The 20,965-nt window shown below is 43.6% G+C and overlaps 1 protein-coding gene across 2 annotated transcripts in view; it reads right to left on the bottom strand.

Moving 5' to 3' along the window:
* Window positions 1-20,488, bottom strand: part of rpn2 (ribophorin II) — a 65,817-nt gene extending 45,329 nt beyond the window's left edge. For both annotated transcript variants that reach the window (XM_070896259.1, XM_070896261.1), the window contains exons 1-5: window positions 20,387-20,488; window positions 11,888-12,075; window positions 8,117-8,212; window positions 6,709-6,884; window positions 1,023-1,098 (exon numbers count right to left, since the gene is read on the bottom strand). In XM_070896259.1, coding sequence (XP_070752360.1) covers window positions 1,023-1,098; window positions 6,709-6,884; window positions 8,117-8,212; window positions 11,888-12,075; window positions 20,387-20,399 — 549 coding nt within the window. In that variant the 5' untranslated portion in view covers window positions 20,400-20,488. The remainder of the gene's footprint in view (window positions 1-1,022; window positions 1,099-6,708; window positions 6,885-8,116; window positions 8,213-11,887; window positions 12,076-20,386) is intronic.
* Between the last annotated feature and the right edge of the window lie 477 nt (window positions 20,489-20,965).

Raw genomic sequence — 20,965 nt, 5'->3', positions numbered from 1 at the left:
GGTAACTTACATTTCAAGATTTATTTTATCTTTTTAACTAGTTATTTTTTCGTTCTGTGTTTCAGACTCTTGTAGGTGAGCCCCAGGTCCCTATATCTAGGTAAAATTAATAGTGTTCGGTTGTTCCATCAAGAGCTAACATACAGATTTAAGAAAATGAAAGTATCAAGTAAATTGGAAATGGACTTGGGAGCATTTGAAATAATTACTGGATAGGAAAAATGGTTCAACCGATTAAGTCACAAAGGTATAATAATTGACAGCAGGTTGTAAATTCTGCTCTAGGCGATATGTATACTTATAGTGCTGATTGAATTTGTAGATTCAATTATATTTAAAAAGAAAAAATACTGAATATAAAGTAATTAATAAAATGTACAGATTCACACAATTTCTTTTGAAATCGTAATTTTTTTTTGAAATAAATACAAAGCTTAGTTCTGGCCAAATAATGATCAGTTATAGAAACTTAAACATGTGAATTACATTTATCCAACTGTTGATTAGAAACACACACATTCATGCATACAAACAATATACATTTTTATAATTGCATTGGAATTAGTGCATGTATTATAACAATCTTTGCTCTACTGTTTGTCACCATGTTTTCATTATTTATCCTGCATAACAATTAGGAGCAGTAGGAGGCATGATCAATAAGATCATGGTTGATCTTCGATCCCAACTCCACTTGCCCGCCCGATCTCCATATCCCTTGATTCCCCGAGAGTTCAAAAATCTATCCACCTCAGCCTTGAATATACTCAACAACTCGATATCCACAGCCCTCTGGGGTAGAGAAGTCTGCAGGCAGGAATATTTTATGCTAAACAAATCTAGAGAACTTTTCCAAAAGCCAAAATGCAATCTCGTAAGTGACTGACTTTAGTATCCCCAATGTCTAGTGTTGAAATCTGATCTACAGATTAACAATTTAGAATTTTACATTTCTTTTCCATTCGCATAGTGTGTTTTTCTTTTCAATCCGCCCATGCAAAGCTCTAAAATAAAGTTTTTACCTCAATCTCCTCTGCAATGCTTCTCAGATCAGCTTGCTGAGATAGATAAGAAGCTGCAAACAATGCATGGATAATTCTGTAAAGAAGAAAAACACAATCAGGGCCGTCTAATTTTAAGAGTATATACAAAAGATGCATGAAGTGCTAATTAGAGTCAATCTGTACTGTAATTTAGATCAATTTAATTCAATTTTCACCATGGCAATTATAACCACAAGTTTCCATTTATGTATCTGCAATCTCATACTATTACTGTACATTGAAGCGGGTCAGAATGACCAGAAGAGGCTCCATTTAATGACTCTGCAATCCCATATCACAAGGTACTGAAAAAAGAAAGTAGAAATAATCAGACTACGCTAATTAAGGTGCCTGAAATCCCGGTGCTGGGCTTCCCGCGGGCGCTCGCCAGAAAATAGTAAAAAAGATCTGCAGCTACCTTTTGGTGCTGCACCCCCCAGTGATCCCGGTCAGAGGCTTCCTCTCCCTGCGCATCGGAGCGTGTTCACGTCTTGCAGATGAGCAGGGAGAAGCTGGAGTCACGTGGCACTGGACAGCCAATCAAGGTAAACTATTCTCATTCATAATAATGGGAACTCCGTAAGTAGGAGTTCTCATTATGAATGAGAAACACTTCTCCCCCCCCACCACCACCAAACACCAACACGCAAAATAAAAATTGGAAAAATCATATTTAACATTAATTTAAATTAAAGTTAATAAATGTGTTAGAAAACAATATATCCACTTTTCAGATTTTTTTTTAAAGTTTTGTAATTAGGATTTAAAATAAACTTACCTTAGTGGGCGGGGTTTTTTAAACAGAAAAATGTGGTTTTAAATTTTATTATTTTTATATGTTTTTGTATTTTAAAATGTTTAAGCTGGTAAAAGTCGGCTATGCGCCTGCTTTTACTAGGCATAAGAGTTTTAAGACATTTGCTGGGCAAGAGATGGGCAAATAGTGCAATCTTGCCCATGCAAATGTCCTTGCTGCTGAGATGCGTTCGATCTGTCAAGCCAGAACTTGACAGATTGGGAAAACGATTTTGGTGCATGTGCATCGCATGCCGAAAACCAGCTTTTGCGGGGCCTTGCCGGGTGCGTACACACTCCGTACGGACCTGGTGAGGCCGGGATTTCAGGCCCAATGAATCTGCAATCTCACACTAGTACTGTATATCAAAAGGTTGCAAAGGCCTGGGATTACAACAATTTTATTGGGACACTCAGTTTGAGATTGCAAATAACTATCCCTTATGGAATTTGTAGTACAGGTTGAACCTCCCTTATCCAGAACCACCCCTCGTCCAGAACCATTCCCGGCCACCGGGTGGCGCATAAACAGAACTCCGACACGAACAAATTGCAGTCCTTCCTCGCTGCCGCAATCGCTGGCCTGACCCCGCGATCCACCGCCACCTTCCCCCCCCCCCCCCCCCCCCCCCCCCATGATCTCTCTGCTGCACTCCCAGCCCCAAGCCAGCCAGCCCCGATATCCCCCTGCTCAGAACCTGTACCATCCAATTTAACGTGACCACCCCTCGTCCGGAAAAATCCCCTTCCCAGAACAGGCCAAGTCCCAAGGGTTCTGGATAGAAACATAGAAAATAGGTGCAGGAGTAGGCCATGCGGCCCTTCTTGCCTGCACCGCCATTCAATAAGATCATGGCTGGTCATTCCTGCAGTACCCCTTTCCTGCTTTCTCTCCATACCCCTTGATCCCCTTAACTGTAAGGGCTATATCTAACTCCCTCTTGAATATATCCAATGAACTGGCATCAACAACTCTCTGCAGCAGGGAATTCCATAGGTCAATAACTCTGAGTGAAGAAGTTTCTTCTCATCTCAGTCCTAAATGGCCTACCCCTTATCCTAAGACAATGTCCCCTGGTTCTGGACTTCCCCAACATCGGGAACATTCTTCCCGCATCTAACCTGTCCAGTCCCGTCAGAATCTTATATGTTTCTATGAGATCCCCCCCTCATCCTTCTAAACACCAGTGCATAAAGGCCCAGTTGATCCAGTTTCTCCTCATAGGACAAACCAGCCATCCCTGGAATCAGTCTGGTGAACCTTCGCTGCACTCCCTCAATAGCAAGAACGTCCTTCCTCAGACTAGGAAAACAAAAACTGAACACAATATTCCAGGTGAGGCCCTGTACAACTGCAGTAAGACCTCCCTGCTCCTATATTCAAATCCCCCAGCTATGAAGGCCAACATACCATTTGCCTTCTTTACCGCCTGCTGTACCTGCGTGCCCACTTTCAGTGACTGATGAACCATGACACCCAGGTCTCGTTGCACCTCCCCTTTTTCTAGTCTGCCGCCATTCAGATAATATTCTGCCTTCGTGTTTTTGCCCCCAAAATGGATAACCTCACATTTATCCACATTATACTGCATCTGCCATGTATTTGCCCACTCACCTAATCCGTCCAAGTCACCCTGCAGCCTCTTAGTGTCCTCCTCACAGCTCACACCGCCACCCAGTTTAGTGTCATCCGCAAACTTGGAGATATTACACTCTATTCCTTCATCCAAATCGTTAATGTATATTGCAAAGAGCTGGGGTCCAAGCACTGAGCCCTACGGCACCCCACTAGTAACTGCCTGCCATTCTGAAAAGGATCCGTTTATCCCGACTCTCTGCTTCCTGTCTGTCAACCAGTTCTCTATCCATGTCAGTACATTACCCCCTATACCATGCGCTTTGATTTTGTACACCAATCTCTTGTGCGGGACCTTGTCAAAAGCCTTTTGAAAGTCCAAATACACCACATCCACTGGTTCTCCCTTGTCCACTCTACTAGTTACATCCTCAAAAAATCCCAGAAGATACGTCAAGCATGATTTTCCTTTCATAAATCCATGCTGACTCGATCCGATCTTGTCACTGCTTTCCAAATGCGCTGTTATTTCATCCTTAATGATGGATTCCAACATTTTCCCCACTACTGATGTCAGACTAACCGGTCTATAATTACCCGCTTTCTCTCTCCCTCCTTTTTTAAAAAGTGGCGTTACATTAGCTACCCTCCAGTCCATAGGAACTGATCCAGAGTCAATAGATTGTTGGAAAATGATCACCAATGCATCCACTATTTCTAGGGCCACTTCCTTAAGTACTCTGGGATGCAGACTATCAGGACCCGGGGATTTATCGGCCTTTAATCCCATCAATTTCCCTAACACATTTTCCCGCCCAATAAGGATATCTTTCAGTTCCTCATTCTCACTAGACCCACTGTCCCCTCGTACATTTGGAAGGTTATTTGTACCTTCCTTTGTGAAGACAGAACCGAAGTATTGGTTCAATTGGTCTGCCATTTCTTTGTTCCCCATTATAATTTCACCTGAATCCAACTGCAAGGGACGTCCGTTTTCTTTACTAACCTTTTTCTCTTCACATATTTATAGAAGCTTTTGCAGTCAGTTTTTATGTTCCCTGCAAGCTTCCTCTCATACTCTATTTTCACGTTCTTAGTTAAACCCTTAGTCCTCCTCTGTTGAATTCTAAATTTCTCCCAGTCCTCAGGTTTGTTGCTTTTTCTAGCCAATTTATATGCCTCTTCCTTGGTTTTAACACTATCCTTAATTTCCCTTGTTAGCCATGGTTGAGCCACCTTCCCAGTTTTATTTTTACTCCAGACAGGGATATATAATTGCTGAAGTTCATCCATGTGATCTTTAAATGTTTGCCATTGCGTATCCGCCGTCAACCCTTTAAGTAACCTCTGCCAGTCTATTCTAGCCAATTCACACCTCATACCGTCGAAGTTATCTTTCCTTAAGTTCAGGACCCTAGTTTCTGAATTAACTTTGTCACTCTCCATCTTAATAAGGAATTCTACAATATTATGGTCACTTTTCCCCAAAGGGCCTCGCACAACAAGATTGCTAATTAGTCCCTTCTCATTACACATCACCCAGTCTAGGATGGCCAACTTCCTGGTTGGTTCCTCGACATATTGGTCTAGAAAACCAGGAAATCCTCCTCCACCGCATTGCTACCAGTTTGGTTAGCCCAACCTATATGTAGATTAAAGTCGCCAATGATTACTGCACACATCCCTTATTTCTTGTTTGATGCTGTCCCCAACCTCACTACTACTATTTGGTGGTCTATACACAATTCCCACTAGCGTTTTCTGCCCTTTGGAATTCCACAGCTCCGCCCATACCGATTCCACATCATCCAGGCTAATGCCCTTCCTTACAATTGCATTGATTTCCTCTTTAACCAGCAACGCCACCCCGTCTCCTTTTCCTTTCTGTCTATCCTTCCTAAATGCTGAATACCCTTGGATGTTGAATTCCCAGCCTTGGTCACCCTGGAGCCATGACTCCGTGATGCCAATCACATCGTATCCGTTAACTGCTATCTGCGCAGTTAATTCATCCACCTTATTCTGAATACTCCTCACATTAAGGCACAGAGGATAAGAGAGGTTCAACCTGTATCTATTTGGACAAGATTATTTTTTCATCATTCTCAAATAACTTCATTTGTACAGTTCAGAAGGGGGGAATACTTTCCTACTTTTTGAATTCAGTCTCAGTGTGGTACTGTTAGTTTGGAAGCAGAGTAAAGCACAATCCCTCCTCTCTGCCCCAGCAGCCTCAGAACAGTATTCCCGACCACAGGAGTGTCCCAACTTTTGTCTTTATGGATCACACAGGTGCCATGTCTTGGGACCACATATAACATTTCAATCCATGTATTCTTATTTATTTGCATTTATCTCAAGCTGCTAATAGTAACAGATCTTGGTGATATGATTTTGGACTATCAACTGATGAACATTTTTGGGCTGTTAGTGCATTCATCTAAATGTCTGAAATTGTCCAAGCATTATTTAGATCCCAAGTCTGTATGTAGGCCCACAAATCTTACAGGTTTGGCTTCCAGCTAGCCTGATGACGAAATCAACCATACTATTTTATGATTCTACATACATGTCCAAATTCAACCATTATCAAACATTAAGAGAAAGATGCACTATGAAACATGGTTAAATACTTGTATCAAGTTACTATGACAAGTCAGTGCCCAGATATGACAGATAGTCAATGCAGCCATTAAGATTCCCCACCCCAAACTAGAGGGAATTTGAAAAAATTGCTATAGATGTTAAAATTTGTTACATCTTTGGTACAGAGAGTAACAAGATGGCAGGAGGGTCGGTAACCAGAGGGCACAGATTTAAGATAATTGGCAAAAGAACCAGAGGAGAGTTGAAGGGATTCTTTTTTATTCAGCGAATTATTATCTGGAATTCACCGCCTGAAAGGGTGGTGGAAGCAGATTCAATAGTAACTTTCAAAAGGGAATTGGATAAATACTTGAAAAGGAAAATTTTGCAGGTTTATGGGGAAAGACCAAGGGAGTGGGACTAATTGAAGAGCTCTTCCAAAGAGCCAGCAGAGGAAAAATAGGCCGAATAGCCTCCTTCTGTGCTGTATGATTCCATGATAATTATTAAAAGAATTTAAAAACACACATATATATGTAGTTTATTTGCAAGGTAGTTATAAACTTGCACACTCTTGTTCACATAAGAATTTATGTAATTATCTACAATTGACTTGTAAAAGCACTGATTTATATAAATTTTCCAGATGAACAGACTGCCTTAAATTTCTAACGTTCACCAGTAACAGAAATACAAAGCATGACATACCCCAAGGAGCCATCATCTTTAGAGATGTGAGCAGCAAGGGCTCGGAGAACTTCCCGAGATGCCAGAGGAAGGCCAAGATTACTCAAAGCTCCGACTGCATGGTAAATCTGGGTAATTGAAGAATCGTCGCTCACTGCTGCTAACAAAAGATCTCGGGTTTCATTGCTGACTGTAAGCTGTGAATGAATTTTGAAGAAAAAATTAGGTATCTGCTTATTACCTCTCACTTGTTTCAGTCATTCAAGGTTACACTCTCTTCCATTTGTCAGACTACTGTGGACAACATCACTTCTCCATGTTTCAGCAGGAAAGAGGCATACATTTATGGAATAAAAGGACTATAATCTTGGGTAATAAAGACTTGGATTTATGTAGCGCCTTTCACGACCACTGGACGTCTCAAAGCGCTTTACAACCAATGAAGTACTTTTGGAGTGTAGTCACTCTTGTAATGTAGGAAATGCGGCAGCCAATTTGCGCACAAGCAAGCTCCCACAAACAGCAATGTAATAATGACCAGAAAATCGAATTTTTTTGTTACATTGATTGAGGAATAAATATTGGCCAGGAGACCGGGGATAACTCCCCTGCTCTTTTTTGAAATAGTGCCATGGGATCTTTTATGTCCACGTGAGGAGGAAGAGGGGGCCTCGGTTTAACATCTCATTCAAAAGAGAGCAGTGTAGTGCTTCCTCGGCACTGCACTCGAGTGTCAGCCTAGATTTTCTTATGCTCAAATCCTTGGAGTGGGACTTGAACCCACAACCTTCTGACTCAGAGGCGAGTGTGCTACCCACTGAACCACAGCTGACACTAATAGGCTGCATTCCAACATAAAAATAGTGTTGTGCATCTGGAGTGGTGTCCCAGGCATGAAGAATATTACTAATACAGTGACATCCTTTACACCATCACCATTTGGAAATAGTCCATTATGGACTGTAAACCCTGCTTTACTAACTTTCCACGACTATGGATAGAATATGGAGGCCTCTCAATGTAAAGTTCGTAGTGTAAGCGGCATTGTCTTAATTATTAGTTTAAAAAACTGGCATGAAACCTCCAGTTCCATACTATTATAGCTCCCTGGTACTAATATTCAGACAGGCAAACCAGTATCAGTCTTAGCCGTTGCTTACAACACGTCACTGAATAATGGTGCAATGGCAGAATAGTTTACACCAGTTTTTCCTGCGCTACTACTTCTTTGGTGCTTTCACACAGGCCCATCAGTAGAGTGAACTACCCCACTGCAAACTCAGACTTATCTTCATTTCACTACAGCAACTAATATTGCAATTTGTAGATAATTTAGAAAGCTGACTGAATCGCAGAGAAATTACTTTTCACACATATTTCATACTAAAATAAATCACCTCATCATAAAGGTATTTGCTGCATTACTTACACCACAATTAGATAGAGCTTGACTTGCTTCAGCAGCATAAAAAAGGGAATCAACACTTCTTGAGTCCACTTGCGATTTCAAAAAGTTACAAGCAGCCTGTTTGGAAAGTACAGATTCAGAAAAACCTTTTATTACTAGGCATAAGTCATTTTATTTTAAGTATCAACAGAGCATATTAACTACTCATATGTTTTTAAAAGTGGAATGAAACTGAATCTAGTCATGGTGTTCTAAAATTGTTACGGTATATGATTCTGTGAATTGGATGTCTGGTTAACTCTCAATATTAACCTTTAGAGACATTGATCGGAAAACAAAAATAAATTATTAAAAAGGCAGACATAGATAAATCCCTCAAAACAGCACTGGCAGAACACGTGGGATTCATTTCTAGAGGGTTAGAATTGAAAATCAAAGACGTTATGTTAAACTTGTATGGAAGCTTGGTTCGACCACACGTGAACAGTTCTGGTCTCCATATTTGAAAAAGTACATCGAGGCCTTGAAGAAGGCGCAAAAAATATTTACCAGAATGATGAAACCTGAGAGGTTATACCTATCATAACAGATTGAACAGGCTGGGGTTCTTTTCTTTAGAAAGGAGAAGACTGAGGGATTGTCTTCATTTGTCAAAGGGTTTGATCGGGTAGATGTAGAGATGTTTAAACTTGTGGGCAATACCAGAACTAGGCCCCTCACCTGACTGAAAATTCATAACTCCCTATTTTAGTGCAAAATTGCCAATTCAACCATCAATTCCAGGTGCTGCCAATAATTGCTTGTTATGTAACTCAGGTTGGCTATCCACCTTTTTGACTATAAACCCATGACCTCCACCACCTGGAAGGACAAGGCCAACAGGTACATGGGAGCACCATCACCTCCAAGCTACACATCACCCCAACTTGGACATTTCTTCATGGTCACTGGGTCAAAATGCAGAAACTCTCTAACCAACATTACTGTGGGAGTACCTTCACCACATGCACTACAATGGTTCAAGAAAGTGGCTCACCTCCACCTACTCAAGGGCAGCTTGGGAGTGGATGATAAATGCTGGCCTTGCTAGCGGCACCCATATCCCCAGAATTAATAAAGAAAATATTTTATTTTCTCCATTTCTTTATAGATGTTCGAGAAGATGCACATCACTGACATCAGGAGCAGCAATGATGCACAATTTGCATATTCCCTTGGAATCAGTGGACAATCGCTAAGTTCTAGAAACATAGAAAATAGGTGCAGGAGTAGGCCATTCAGCCCTTAGAGCCTGCACCGTCATTCAATGAGTTCATGGCTGAACATGCAACTTCAGTATCCCATTCCTGCTTTTTCACCATATCCCTTGATCCCCCTAGTAGTAAGGACTACATCTAACTCCTTTTTGAATATATTTAGTGAATTGGCCTCAACAACTTTCTGTGGTAGAGAATTCCACAGGCTCACCACTCTCTGGGTGAAGACGTTTCTTCTCATCTCGGTCCTAAATGGCTTACCCCTTATCCTTAGACTGTGACCCCCTGGTTCTGGACTTCCCCAACATTGGGAACATTCTTCCTGCATCTAACCTGTCTAAACCCATCAGAATTTTAAACGTTTCTATGAGATCCCATCTCATTCTTCTGAACTCCAGTGAATACAAGCCCAGTTGATCCAGTCTTTCTTGATATGTCAGTCCCACCATCCCAGGAATCAGTCTGGTGAACCTTCACTACACTCCCTCAATAACAAGAATGTCCTTCCTCAAGTTAGGAGACCAAAACTGTACACAATACTCCAGGTGTGGCCTCACCAAGGCTCTGTACAACTGTAGTAACACCTCCCTGCCCCTGTACTCAAATCCCCTCGCTATGAAGGCCAACATGCCATTTGCTTTCTTAACCGCCTGCTGTACCTGCATGCCAACCTTCAGTGACTGATGTACTATGACACCCAAGTCTCGTTGCACCTCCCCTTTTCCTAATCTGTCACCATTCAGATAATAGTCTGTCTCTCTGTTTTTACCACCAAAGTGGATAACCTCACATTTATCCACATTATACTTCATCTGCCATGCATTTGTCCACTCACCTAACCTATCCAAGTCACTCTGCAGCCTCATAGCAGCTCACACTGCCACCCAACTTAGTGTCATTGCAAACTTGGAGATACTACATTTAATCCCCTCGTCTAATTCATTAATGTACAATGTAAACAGCTGGGGCCCCAGCACAGAACCTTGCGGTATCCCACTAGTCACTGTCTGCCATTCTGAAAAGTACCCATTTACTCCTACTCTTTGCTTCCTGTCTGCCAACCAGTTCTCAATCCACGTCAGCACACTACCCCCAATCCCATGTGCTTTAACTTTGCACATTAATCTCTTGTGCGGGTCCTTGTCGAAAACCTTCTGAAAGTCCAAATACACCACATCAACTGGTTCTCCCTTGTCCACTCTACTGGAAACATCCTCAAAAAATTCCAGAAGATTTGTCAAGCATGATTTCCCTTTCACAAATCCATGCTGACTTGGACCTATCATGTCACCTCTTTCCAAATGCGCTGCTATGACATCCTTAATAATTGATTCCATCATTTTACCCACTACCGATGTCAGGCTGACCGGTCTATAATTCCCTGTTTTCTCTCTCCCTCCTTTTTTAAAAAGTGGGGTTACATTGGCTACCCTCCACTCCATAGGAACTGATCCAGAGTCTATGGAATGTTGGAAAATGACTGTCAATGCATCCGCTATTTCCAAGGCCACCTCCTTAAGTACTCTGGGATGCAGACCATCAGGCCCTGGGGATTTATCGGCCTTCAATCCCATCAATTTCCCGACTAATAAGGATTTCCCTCAGTTCCTCTTTCTTACTAGACCCTCTGACCCCTTTTATATCCGGAAGGTTGTTTGTGTCCTCCTTAGTGAATACTGAACCAAAGTACTTGTTCAATTGGTCTGCCATTTCTTTGTTCCCAGTTATGACTTCCCCTAATTCTGACTGCAGGGGACCTACGTTTGTCTTTACTAACCTTTTTCTCTCTTTACATATCTATAGAAGCTGGCTAACTCCAGAATACCCATCTAATTCCTACAATGTACACCCCAGACTTGCTTGACCAATTAGTTCTTGATCCCACCAGGTCACCAACCATTATGTTCAATGCATGCCCATGATCCTCAATCTACGAATGGAAAATCAGCACATAGGGCATCACAAATCCACCATTCCATGGCACGTAATGTTGATGTTCCAAAGCATCATGCCACAGCACCAATGTTTTAATTTTATCCACTCTATAGGTAACATGCGCAAAATGTATGTTCAATGGAATTAGAAAATATGTATCAACAAAAAATAAAGGCAAAGGGGCGAGTAAACACATGCATAAACGAGAATAGCAAGACTGGATGTCAGACAAGCAGTCCCACAGTACAGAGGCAGTGATTGATAGAGGTCCTCAAGAGGTACAGCTGGGTGTAATCAGCTTATATGTGGAAACTGATTCCGTGTCTGCAGATGATGTAACCAAGTATGTAGATAAAGGACAGAGGGTGAATCCTTGGGGGATTCCAGGAGATGACAATGGAAGAGTGGCAAGAGAAGTCTGTAAGTGTAGTACTTTTACTTCTTTTGTTTTCTTAAATAACTGGGTAGGGGTCACGGAATGTTTTCATTGAGGGAAGGAGTACCCCAAGTTTGAGAATCTTGTATTGGACAGAAATCCGTATCATGATTTGTATTGGTGAAATCTAGTTGGGTTATACATTCTCTTGACATAATTGCTTACTTGTTCATCTGGTACTTGATCCCCTAGCTTTTGCAAGCCTACTATGGTGTAGTAGGCATTCTCCAAATTAGAAAAAGGCTGTTGTAAAGTTTGTGTTAATCGTTCAACGTCAGAATTTGTCAAATAGTGCTTAAGAGTGATGGCCTGAGTAATGGCCAGCAGAGCCAAGGTGAACAGAGTGCCTGAACCTGAAACACAAGAGGAAAAATACAGTTTAGTATCAGGTATGAGAGCAATTACACATGCATGTACTAAGTTTACAAAGTTTATTAACTCTGGGATATACATTTATCAGTTCAACATAAATAAAACAGCACATTGTAAGGATATATCCAGGGCTGTGGAGTTGTCTGACTCACAGACCTCACCACAAATAATAGCAGTGAAAAAGCACAAAGTGAAGACAAAAGTGCATCACTCCCCATGATGACACTGAAGATATCACACTCTGCTCACTGCTCTGTCTACAATAGGGGCTGAATGAAGATATGGTGAAACTAAACAGGTGATTTGCAGTCATAAGCGTCAAATCCTCAACTTATTGATCGGAAGCTAAATTCAAAATCTCTTGTACCACTGACTGTATCTGTACAGCAACAGAATTTAGAAAAAAAACCTCATGGACCAACAAGTAAAAGCATCTGGACACAAACGGAAGTTAAGTCCCAGGAACAGGTTTTAGCTACAATCCAGAAAGACACTGTCAAACTCTTCTACACTACAGTGCTGAGTGACTGATATCATGATTGGAGCATATCAAATACAGAGGGCTTAAAGACACCCATGCACCAGAGTTTTCATTGTGAAGTCAGGAAGGATCACACTTAAAGCCAATGCATTTGAATGTATGAGATACTGGATTTGTGATCTCAGTTACCAACGGTAGTGAGACACCTATAGCCACTAGTATACATCAGTTTAAATCTGCCGGTTTTATCAGTAGGATTGTGAAATGTGAATGTTCAAAGCCACTTTCCTTGGCAATTATTTGCCGTAAATGTATTTGATCAGCTCTGGGTAAAGAAAGAATGTGCATGTATATAGTGCCCTATCATGGCCTCAAGGACATTACAAAGGAGCTTACAACCAATAAATTACATTTGAAATCGGTATTGTTGTCGCAAGGTCACACAAAAAGCAATTTAATGCCTGGCCATATAATTTTGTGAAAAAAAACAGGGAATGTTGTAAAGACTCAGCAGGTAAGATGTTTTTGGCGGCGATAGTTGAGGGAACAATGTTGGCCAAAACACTGGATGGACTACTTACTGTTTGAAACAATGCCACTGGGTCTTTTATCAAGGCAGGCAGAGCCTCAGTTTCATATCGCAACAAGTATTTATATAGCGCCTTTAATGTAGTAAAACGGCACAAGGTGCTTCACAGGAGTGTTATCAAATAAAATTTGACACTGAGCCACACAAGGGGATATTAGGGCAGATGTCGATCGGTTTTAAGGAACATCTTAAAGGAGAAAAGAGGGGGGTAAAGAGGCGGAGAGATTTAGGAAGGGAATTCCAGAGTTTAGGGCCTTGGCAGCTGAAGGCACGACCACCAAATGGTAGAGCAATTAAAATCAGGAATATGCAAGAGGCCAGAATTGGAGGACTGTAAATAATTCCTAGGGTTGTAGGACTGGAGGAGGTTACAGAGAATGGGTGGGGTGAAGCCATGGAGGGATCTGAAAACAAGGATGAGAATTTTAAAATTGAGGCGTTACTTAACTGGGAGTCAATATAGGTCAGCGAGCACAGGGATGATGGTGAGCGGGACTTGGTGCGAGTTAGGACATGGGCAGCAGTGTTTTGGATGAGGTTAGGATTATGGAGGGTGCAAGATTGGGAGGCTGGCCAGGAGTGTCAAGTCTAGACATAACAAAAGCATGGATGAGGGTTTCAGCAGTTGAGCTGAGGCAGGGGCAGAGTCAGGGCGACGTTACGGAGGTTAAATAGGCAGTCTTGGGTGATGGCGCGAATATCTCATCCAAAAGATGCATTTTGAGCAATGCAGCAGTCCCTCAATACTGCACTGAAGTGTCAGTCTAGGTTATATCTTAGGCAAAAATGGGCCATGACCCTCCCAACCTTGTATTTCAGAGGTCAGAGAGCTACCAAATTGGCCAAGCTGACACTCAGACAATTCTAATACAAAATACAGTACACATACAACATTTGGAGTCAGCGATTCACTGCTGGAGTTAGTGATTGAAGCAGAGAATATGTCAACATTTAAGAATAGGTTAGTTCGGTGGTTAAAGGAAAGGGATAATGGGCCCAATTTTCCCCAACCCCTTTTTTCGGCGCACTTACCCTAAATGTGCCAACTTTGCGCACTGGAAATGGCGCCGAAAAAAAAGTGACCCCATCCTGCCTGCTCTGCCGAGTCTCCCGTGTCCTAGCGTACATAGTGCAGAGGGGAGGGGGGGGGGGAGCGCAGAGCAACAGCCCAATGCAGAAAACATTGCCGGCAGCTGCGCGCATGCGCAGTGGAGTCTGCACACATGCTCCTCACCCTCCCAGCGTGTCCTGCGGGCTGTGAGCAGGACCTGATGCTCGCAGCCCTTATTCCCGGCCGAGTGGCCTCCCGCACCGGCCGGCTGGCTGACTTCCCGAGCCGAGGTTGGACTTGAGTCTTATTGTGTTATTGATTGATTGCTTATTACTTTTTGGCCTTTGTTTAGAGCTTTGTAAGTCTTGCTGCAGGTCCTCAGCTTCCTTGTATTTTTTATTTGTTATTGAATGCTTATTTTTGTGTTCTGTTTAGTGCTTTGTAAGGGTTGGTGCTTTAAATATTCTAACCTGCGGCGAATTCTTAACTGCCCGCAATGTTTTTCAGAGCTGGCCACATACACTGATCTAAGTCGATTTGGAGTAAGTTTTAGCTGGCCAAAGTGGCATAAATGGCCAAAATTGGCATAAGTGGCTGGGAACGCCCCCTTTTGAAAAAAAAACTCAACTAAAATAAAAATCGTACCTAACTGAATTACTCTGGAGCAAGTTTATTGGGGAAGATGGCGTTTTTTAAACTTACGGCAAAAAAAGCAACTTACTCCAAAAAGATTGGAGCAAGTCATGGCCAAAATTGGGCCCTTAGAAACACGGTATTGTGTCTACTGCTTGTGTGGAGCATGATCACCAACACAGACTGATTGGGCAGAATGGCCCGTTGCATGTTGTAATTTTAATGGAATTCTAAGTAATTAGTTTATGGGAATTAGAAAAATCTGAAGAGGGACTTCACATCGGGTAGTATAATCTTAAAATTAAATCAAGATAAATCGGATCTGAACATTTGTTGCTACGTAGAATCTTACAGCACAGAAGGAGCTATCCAATTAGTCCCACTTTCCTCCCTCCCTTTCCCCATAGCACTGCAATGTTTCCCTTTTCAAGTATTTATCTAACTCCCTTTTGGAGTTATTATTGAATCTGCTTCCACCACCCTTTCGGGCAGTGCACTGCATTTAACTGACAGCAAAATTAACAACCCTTATAGTTCTAGTCACATTTCTGTGAGGTTAGGTATATTCAGTTAGACATGGGCCACACACTGCTATTCATCAGCTATTGTTACGTGTATAATGACTTCTGTGTTCCACACCATCATACAATATCATCTGCTTATTCAATATTATATTTTGCATGTACACATGCTTATCAAATAAGTTACCCAAATCTGAATGTTTCCTGGTACAAAAAATAAAAAAATGAAATATAAATCGCAACTACTGCTGTAGAACTGGCAAGGGCCAGTATATCTCAATGATGTTCCTACCATGCAATGCAGTACTCTTTTAGGTAAACATAGGTTTATCCAGCATGGTTTGTAAATATATACATCTACAGGCTGTGTAATGATGCAGCGCAAGCTCTCCTATTAAAAAGTGTGTGTGTATTTAAGGAAAGGAAACAGACTATTTAATTCCTCAGTACAGTTCTGTAATACAGTATAGCTTTTGATGTAAATTCAGTTTTATTGTGTGCATACATAGGGGGGTGGGGGGGTAGAGACAGAAGGCATGAGTATATGTATTTTATGCTTCTCTGTCAGACAATTTCCCTTTAACGCATTTAATAGAGATAACATTCTTCAAGGATTGCTCAAAGCACATTCCCAGCTTGCACTGAACTCAAAACTTCTAGCTGCATAGGACCAAACCAGAAGAAAATGCCTGTATTTTGTTTTAAACAAAAACACTACTCCATCTATTTATCTAATCTACAACATACATTATGCATTATGGCTACTGGTTATTTTGACTGTCAATTTCCATTTTTATTACAGGAGATTCCAGGATTTTTACCAGTGCGAGCCCCACAATGGAGCCTGAATTCATAATCTAAGCAGTAGGTTTTTAAATAGCTGTCTACAAGGATAGCATGATTGCAAATTCTACAGATTTCTGTTCTGTGGACAATGTCTCAAGTATTCACTTAAAAAAAAATACGTTTGATGATTTACCAGGATGCTATTTCTGTAACTATACACAAAAATATTTCCTGCAACTACAGCACGGTTTTCCTTTAGGTAGCTGATGCTGTCCTTTGGAAATTCAGTGACTCAAAATGCAGGGGATCTCCCACACAGTAAAGATTGAAAACACTGAACTAAGCTGACACTTTAGCGCAGTGGAGGGCGCACCGCATTGTCAAAGCTACTAATCTTTTAACTGACTCCTTGCCTGCTAGTTCTGGTAGAAGTTAAAACATCCCATTACACTATTCAAAGAGTTTTCCTAGTATTCTGGCCAATATGCCTCCATCAAATTAATACCACATACAAATGGACTGGTTATTCACCTCATGACCATCGATGGGGTGTTGCTAGCACAGAATAAATGCCAGGTTTACATAATTGTGCCTCAATGCACTTTCAAAAGTGATATCTGCTGTGAAGCATTGAGACATTTTGATGTGAAATGCACTACAGAATTGGAAGTATTTCAGTATTTCATAGACAGTACACTTGCTGTAACAAACTTTTTGCTACATTTTAGGTTTTGCATTAGTGATATAAAGTTACAGCACAGATGAGATCAGCGATCCACATCATTCCATTATTAACTGCAACGCTGCATATTCTTCTTGGAGAAAAACACGATACAAGGCAACAGTGTGTGTTAAAATGTCTGACACCGTAGCATATACAGTGTGTCTCCTGGAAGTAATTTATATTTTTCTGGCATCTTTAACAAAGCAAAAAAAAATCCCAAGACTGGAGGTCAAACTCAAGTAAAAGGAAATTAGGGCAGTTGGCAGAAGGCACGATTGAACAGTTAAGTTTTAAAGAGGCTGTGGAAGTTGGAAAGAGTTATGGTGAGGTGAAAGGATTTAGGGAGAGAGTTCCAGTGTGTGGAGGTAATATGGTTAAAGGCTCTGCCACTAATGGGCTGAAGGAGAGGAGAGAAAACACAGTAGACCAGAGTTTGAAGGTGTGAGCAGGGATATACAGTCACAAGGCATTAGAGAGATACTGTAAACTAAGGCCATATACACAATGAGGATTTCCAAGACAGGGAGCCGATGGAGATTGGCAAAGACAGGAGTGATAGGTGAGTATTTGTGTAGGATTGGATGAGTGACAGAGTGCAAAATGAGAAGGGGTTTATAAATCAGGTGATGCTTGAGATATTGGTGAGGAGATTGTGGGTAAGCTGAAGCCAGGAGGTGACAAAGGCACAAACAAGGATTTCAGCAACAGTGAAAGAGATAGGGTTAGAACCAGACACGCCAGATTGTGGAAACAGGTGGCTTTGGTTGTAGACTAATGAGGTTTGAAGCTCAATTCAAGATCCAACAGGGCAGAGGTTGTGTGCCACCATAGAAACATAGAAAATAGGTGCAGGAGTAGGCCATTCGGCCCTTCTAGCCTGCACTGCCATTCAATGAGTTCATGGCTGAACATGCAACTTCAGTACCCCATTCCTGCTTTCTCACCATACCCCTTGATTCCCCTAGTAGTAAGGACTTCATCTAACTCCTTTTTGAATATATTTAGTGAATTGGCCTCAACAACTTTCTGTAGTAGAGAATTCCACAGGTTCACCACTCTCTGGGTGAAGAAATTCCTCCTCATCTCGGTCCTAAATGGCTTCCCCCTTATCCTTAGACTGTGTCCCCTGGTTCTGGACTTCCCCAGGTTGAGTCGGATTAGAATCAAAAACTGAAGTGTATAATTTCTAGCTGTGGTATTGCCAGCATCGAGTGGCAAAAAGTTCTGGCTCAACTAGGACTTGATGTCAGACAAACAGTTAAGTCAGCACAACTGTGGTGGAAGGATGAAATCAGGAATTATCAGTATAGTTATAGATAATGTCAATGACACACAACATACAAATGGGAAATAGAAGGTGGCTGAGGTTTAGAACTTTGTTGCACACACCTAGTATGGGGGAAGAGAAAAAGGCATTACTTATATGTTGGCTATGTTGCAACAGCTAGACCATGGAGGCGAGTCAGTGGTGAAGGATAATGTGCTCGACCATGTCAAAAACCAAGAGAGGAGGGAAGTTAATGCCTCAGTCACAGTGACACAGAATATTGGTGGCTTTGACCGGCATAGTTTTAGTACTGTAAGCAGGACAATAAATAGATTTTAACAGAGGTGTGGGAGAGTTAGACATGGAATTGGGTAGAGACAACACATTCCAGGTGGTTAGAAATGAGGGAGGTAGTTAGAAGATTGAGGAATCAATGGGAGGCTTAGAGAGCTGAGTAATTACAGTTTGCAAAGGGCACGAGAGGAAACAGTACCCAAGAGAGAAGAGTCAATGAGGTTGGTAAACATTGGACTAAGAAAATAGCTGAATAGTCAGGGGCTGCACTGGAAAAAGGCAAATGGAACAGCTGGTGGAGCTCGGAGGGAATGAGACTGGTGAGGGCTTTTTTTCCAATTCAGTCTGGGATGTGGGCATTGGTGGCAAGGCCAACATTTATTGCCCATCCCCAATTGCCCTCGAGAAGGTGGTGGAGAGCCACCTTCTTAAACCACTGCAGTCCCTGTGGTGAAAGTCCTCCCACAGTGGTGCGGTAAGGATGAGAGAAGTTGGTAAAGTGCTGTATGATCAGAAGTGGGGGGGGGGGGGGGGGCGGGGGTGCTCAGGAACTAAGGCGACTGTGTGGATAACCTCAAAAGGTGAAAGACACACAAACACGTGTGCTCCTCACAACTGAAGAGGGCAGAGCGGAAGAGGTCAATCACCGTGCACCAGAATTGCCAACAAGCTCGCCATTATAACCTGGGGGTGTGGGTGTTGAATGGGGTGGCAGCAGCAGCACCTGCTGCTTTTATCTGTTTGTAGCTGGGCGAGTTTAGGAGGGGAGTGGTGGAGGTGAGGGGAGTGGTGGAGGTGAGGAGAGAGGAGGGGATGGGAGGGGAGGGGATGGGAGGGGAGGGGAGGTGAGGGGAGGGGATGGGAGGGGAGGTGAGAGGAGGTGAGAGGAGGGGATGGGAGGGGAGGTGAGAGGAGGGGATGGGAGGGGAGGTGAGAGGAGGGGATGGGAGGAGAGGTGAGAGGAGGGGATGGGAGGGGAGGTGAGAGGAGGGGATGGGAGGGGAGGTGAGAGGAGGGGATGGGAGGGGAGGTGAGAGGAGGGGATGGGAGGGGAGGTGAGAGGAGGGGATGGGAGGGGAGGTGAGAGGAGGGGATGGGAGGGGAGGTGAGAGGAGGGGATGGGAGGGGAGGTGAGAGGAGGGGATGGGAGGGGAGGTGAGAGGAGGGGATGGGAGGGGAGGTGAGAGGAGGGGATGGGAGGGGAGGTGAGAGGAGGGGATGGGAGGGGAGGTGAGAGGAGGGGATGGGAGGGGAGGTGAGAGGAGGGGATGGGAGGGGAGGTGAGAGGAGGGGATGGGAGGGGAGGTGAGAGGAGGGGATGGGAGGGGAGGTGAGAGGAGGGGATGGGAGGGGAGGTGAGAGGAGGGGAGGTGAGAGGAGGGGATGGGAGGGGAGGTGAGAGGAGGGGATGGGAGGGGAGGTGAGAGGAGGGGATGGGAGGAGAGGTGAGAGGAGGGGATGGGAGGGGAGGTGAGAGGAGGGGATGGGAGGGGAGGTGAGAGGAGGGGATGGGAGGGGAGGTGAGAGGAGGGGATGGGAGGGGAGGTGAGAGGAGGGGATGGGAGGGGAGGTGAGAGGAGGGGATGGGAGGGGAGGTGAGAGGAGGGGATGGGAGGGGAGGTGAGAGGAGGGGATGGGAGGGGAGGTGAGAGGAGGGGATGGGAGGGGAGGTGAGGTGAAGGTCCGACCTCTGCCCGCAATCTGCACGACACAAAGAAGCAGGGTCCGAGTTTAGAGCGGGCCCCGGGCCCCGTTGGCCCGCCCCCAGCTCCAGGGGGGAAGCGCCAGGGAGGCTGGAGCAGTGACTCGGGAGGGAGCCACGTCCGCACTGGGCTCCGCCTTACGGCTCGCTCGTCCGCCGGCCAGGCCAGGCCCCGGGCCCGGGGCCTGGCCTGGCCGGGGGCGCGGATACCGGCAGGCTGCTCCCTCCCTCAGCCTCCCATTACCTGTAGCTCCCATTGTCACCGTGTCTGTCTCAGGTCGTCACCCAGCCGGAGGGAGGGCAACCCCATGTGCACATCCGCTTCCGGGTCAGCGGACCATTCCATCTCACTTACAGGGGACAATCACATTTTACAAATCTCCATATTTTCAGCTGCAATGCAGCCAGTTCCTTTAGATATTTGCTTTCAAACAGATTTAATTGGTAAAGATGTGTGACGGAAAGCTCTGACTTTTGATTAAGAGGCGACAGAACTGAACCACCTCCCCCTCTATTCCACACAGGTGGGAGAAGACTGATAACATCAATCAATATTGTTCAATATTTCAATGTTCAATATATCATCGATGCCGGAATGTTGTTCCTCGTCTGAATTAATTTTTGAAACGTGTTTTTGAAAGGGTTTTAATGCTGGGCGGGGCGTGCTGCAGATGTGTTCAAACCCGATTGGCTGCTTCGAGCTGTCAGTCATGTAGCGCGGGACCCGAGTGCCAGGAGCACGTGGGAGGGCTGGCCATGAATGGTCCAGAAATGGTCCCAAATTGTGCCGTCCATCCTTTTATGCATCTGTCTGAGCTTTTTT

The sequence above is a fragment of the Pristiophorus japonicus genome, chromosome 12, assembly GCF_044704955.1.
Source record: "Pristiophorus japonicus isolate sPriJap1 chromosome 12, sPriJap1.hap1, whole genome shotgun sequence".
In the NCBI taxonomy this organism is placed as follows: Eukaryota; Metazoa; Chordata; class Chondrichthyes; family Pristiophoridae; genus Pristiophorus; species Pristiophorus japonicus.
The sequence above is the reverse complement of the archived record's forward strand: the minus strand, read 5'-3'. Positions and strand labels throughout refer to the sequence as shown.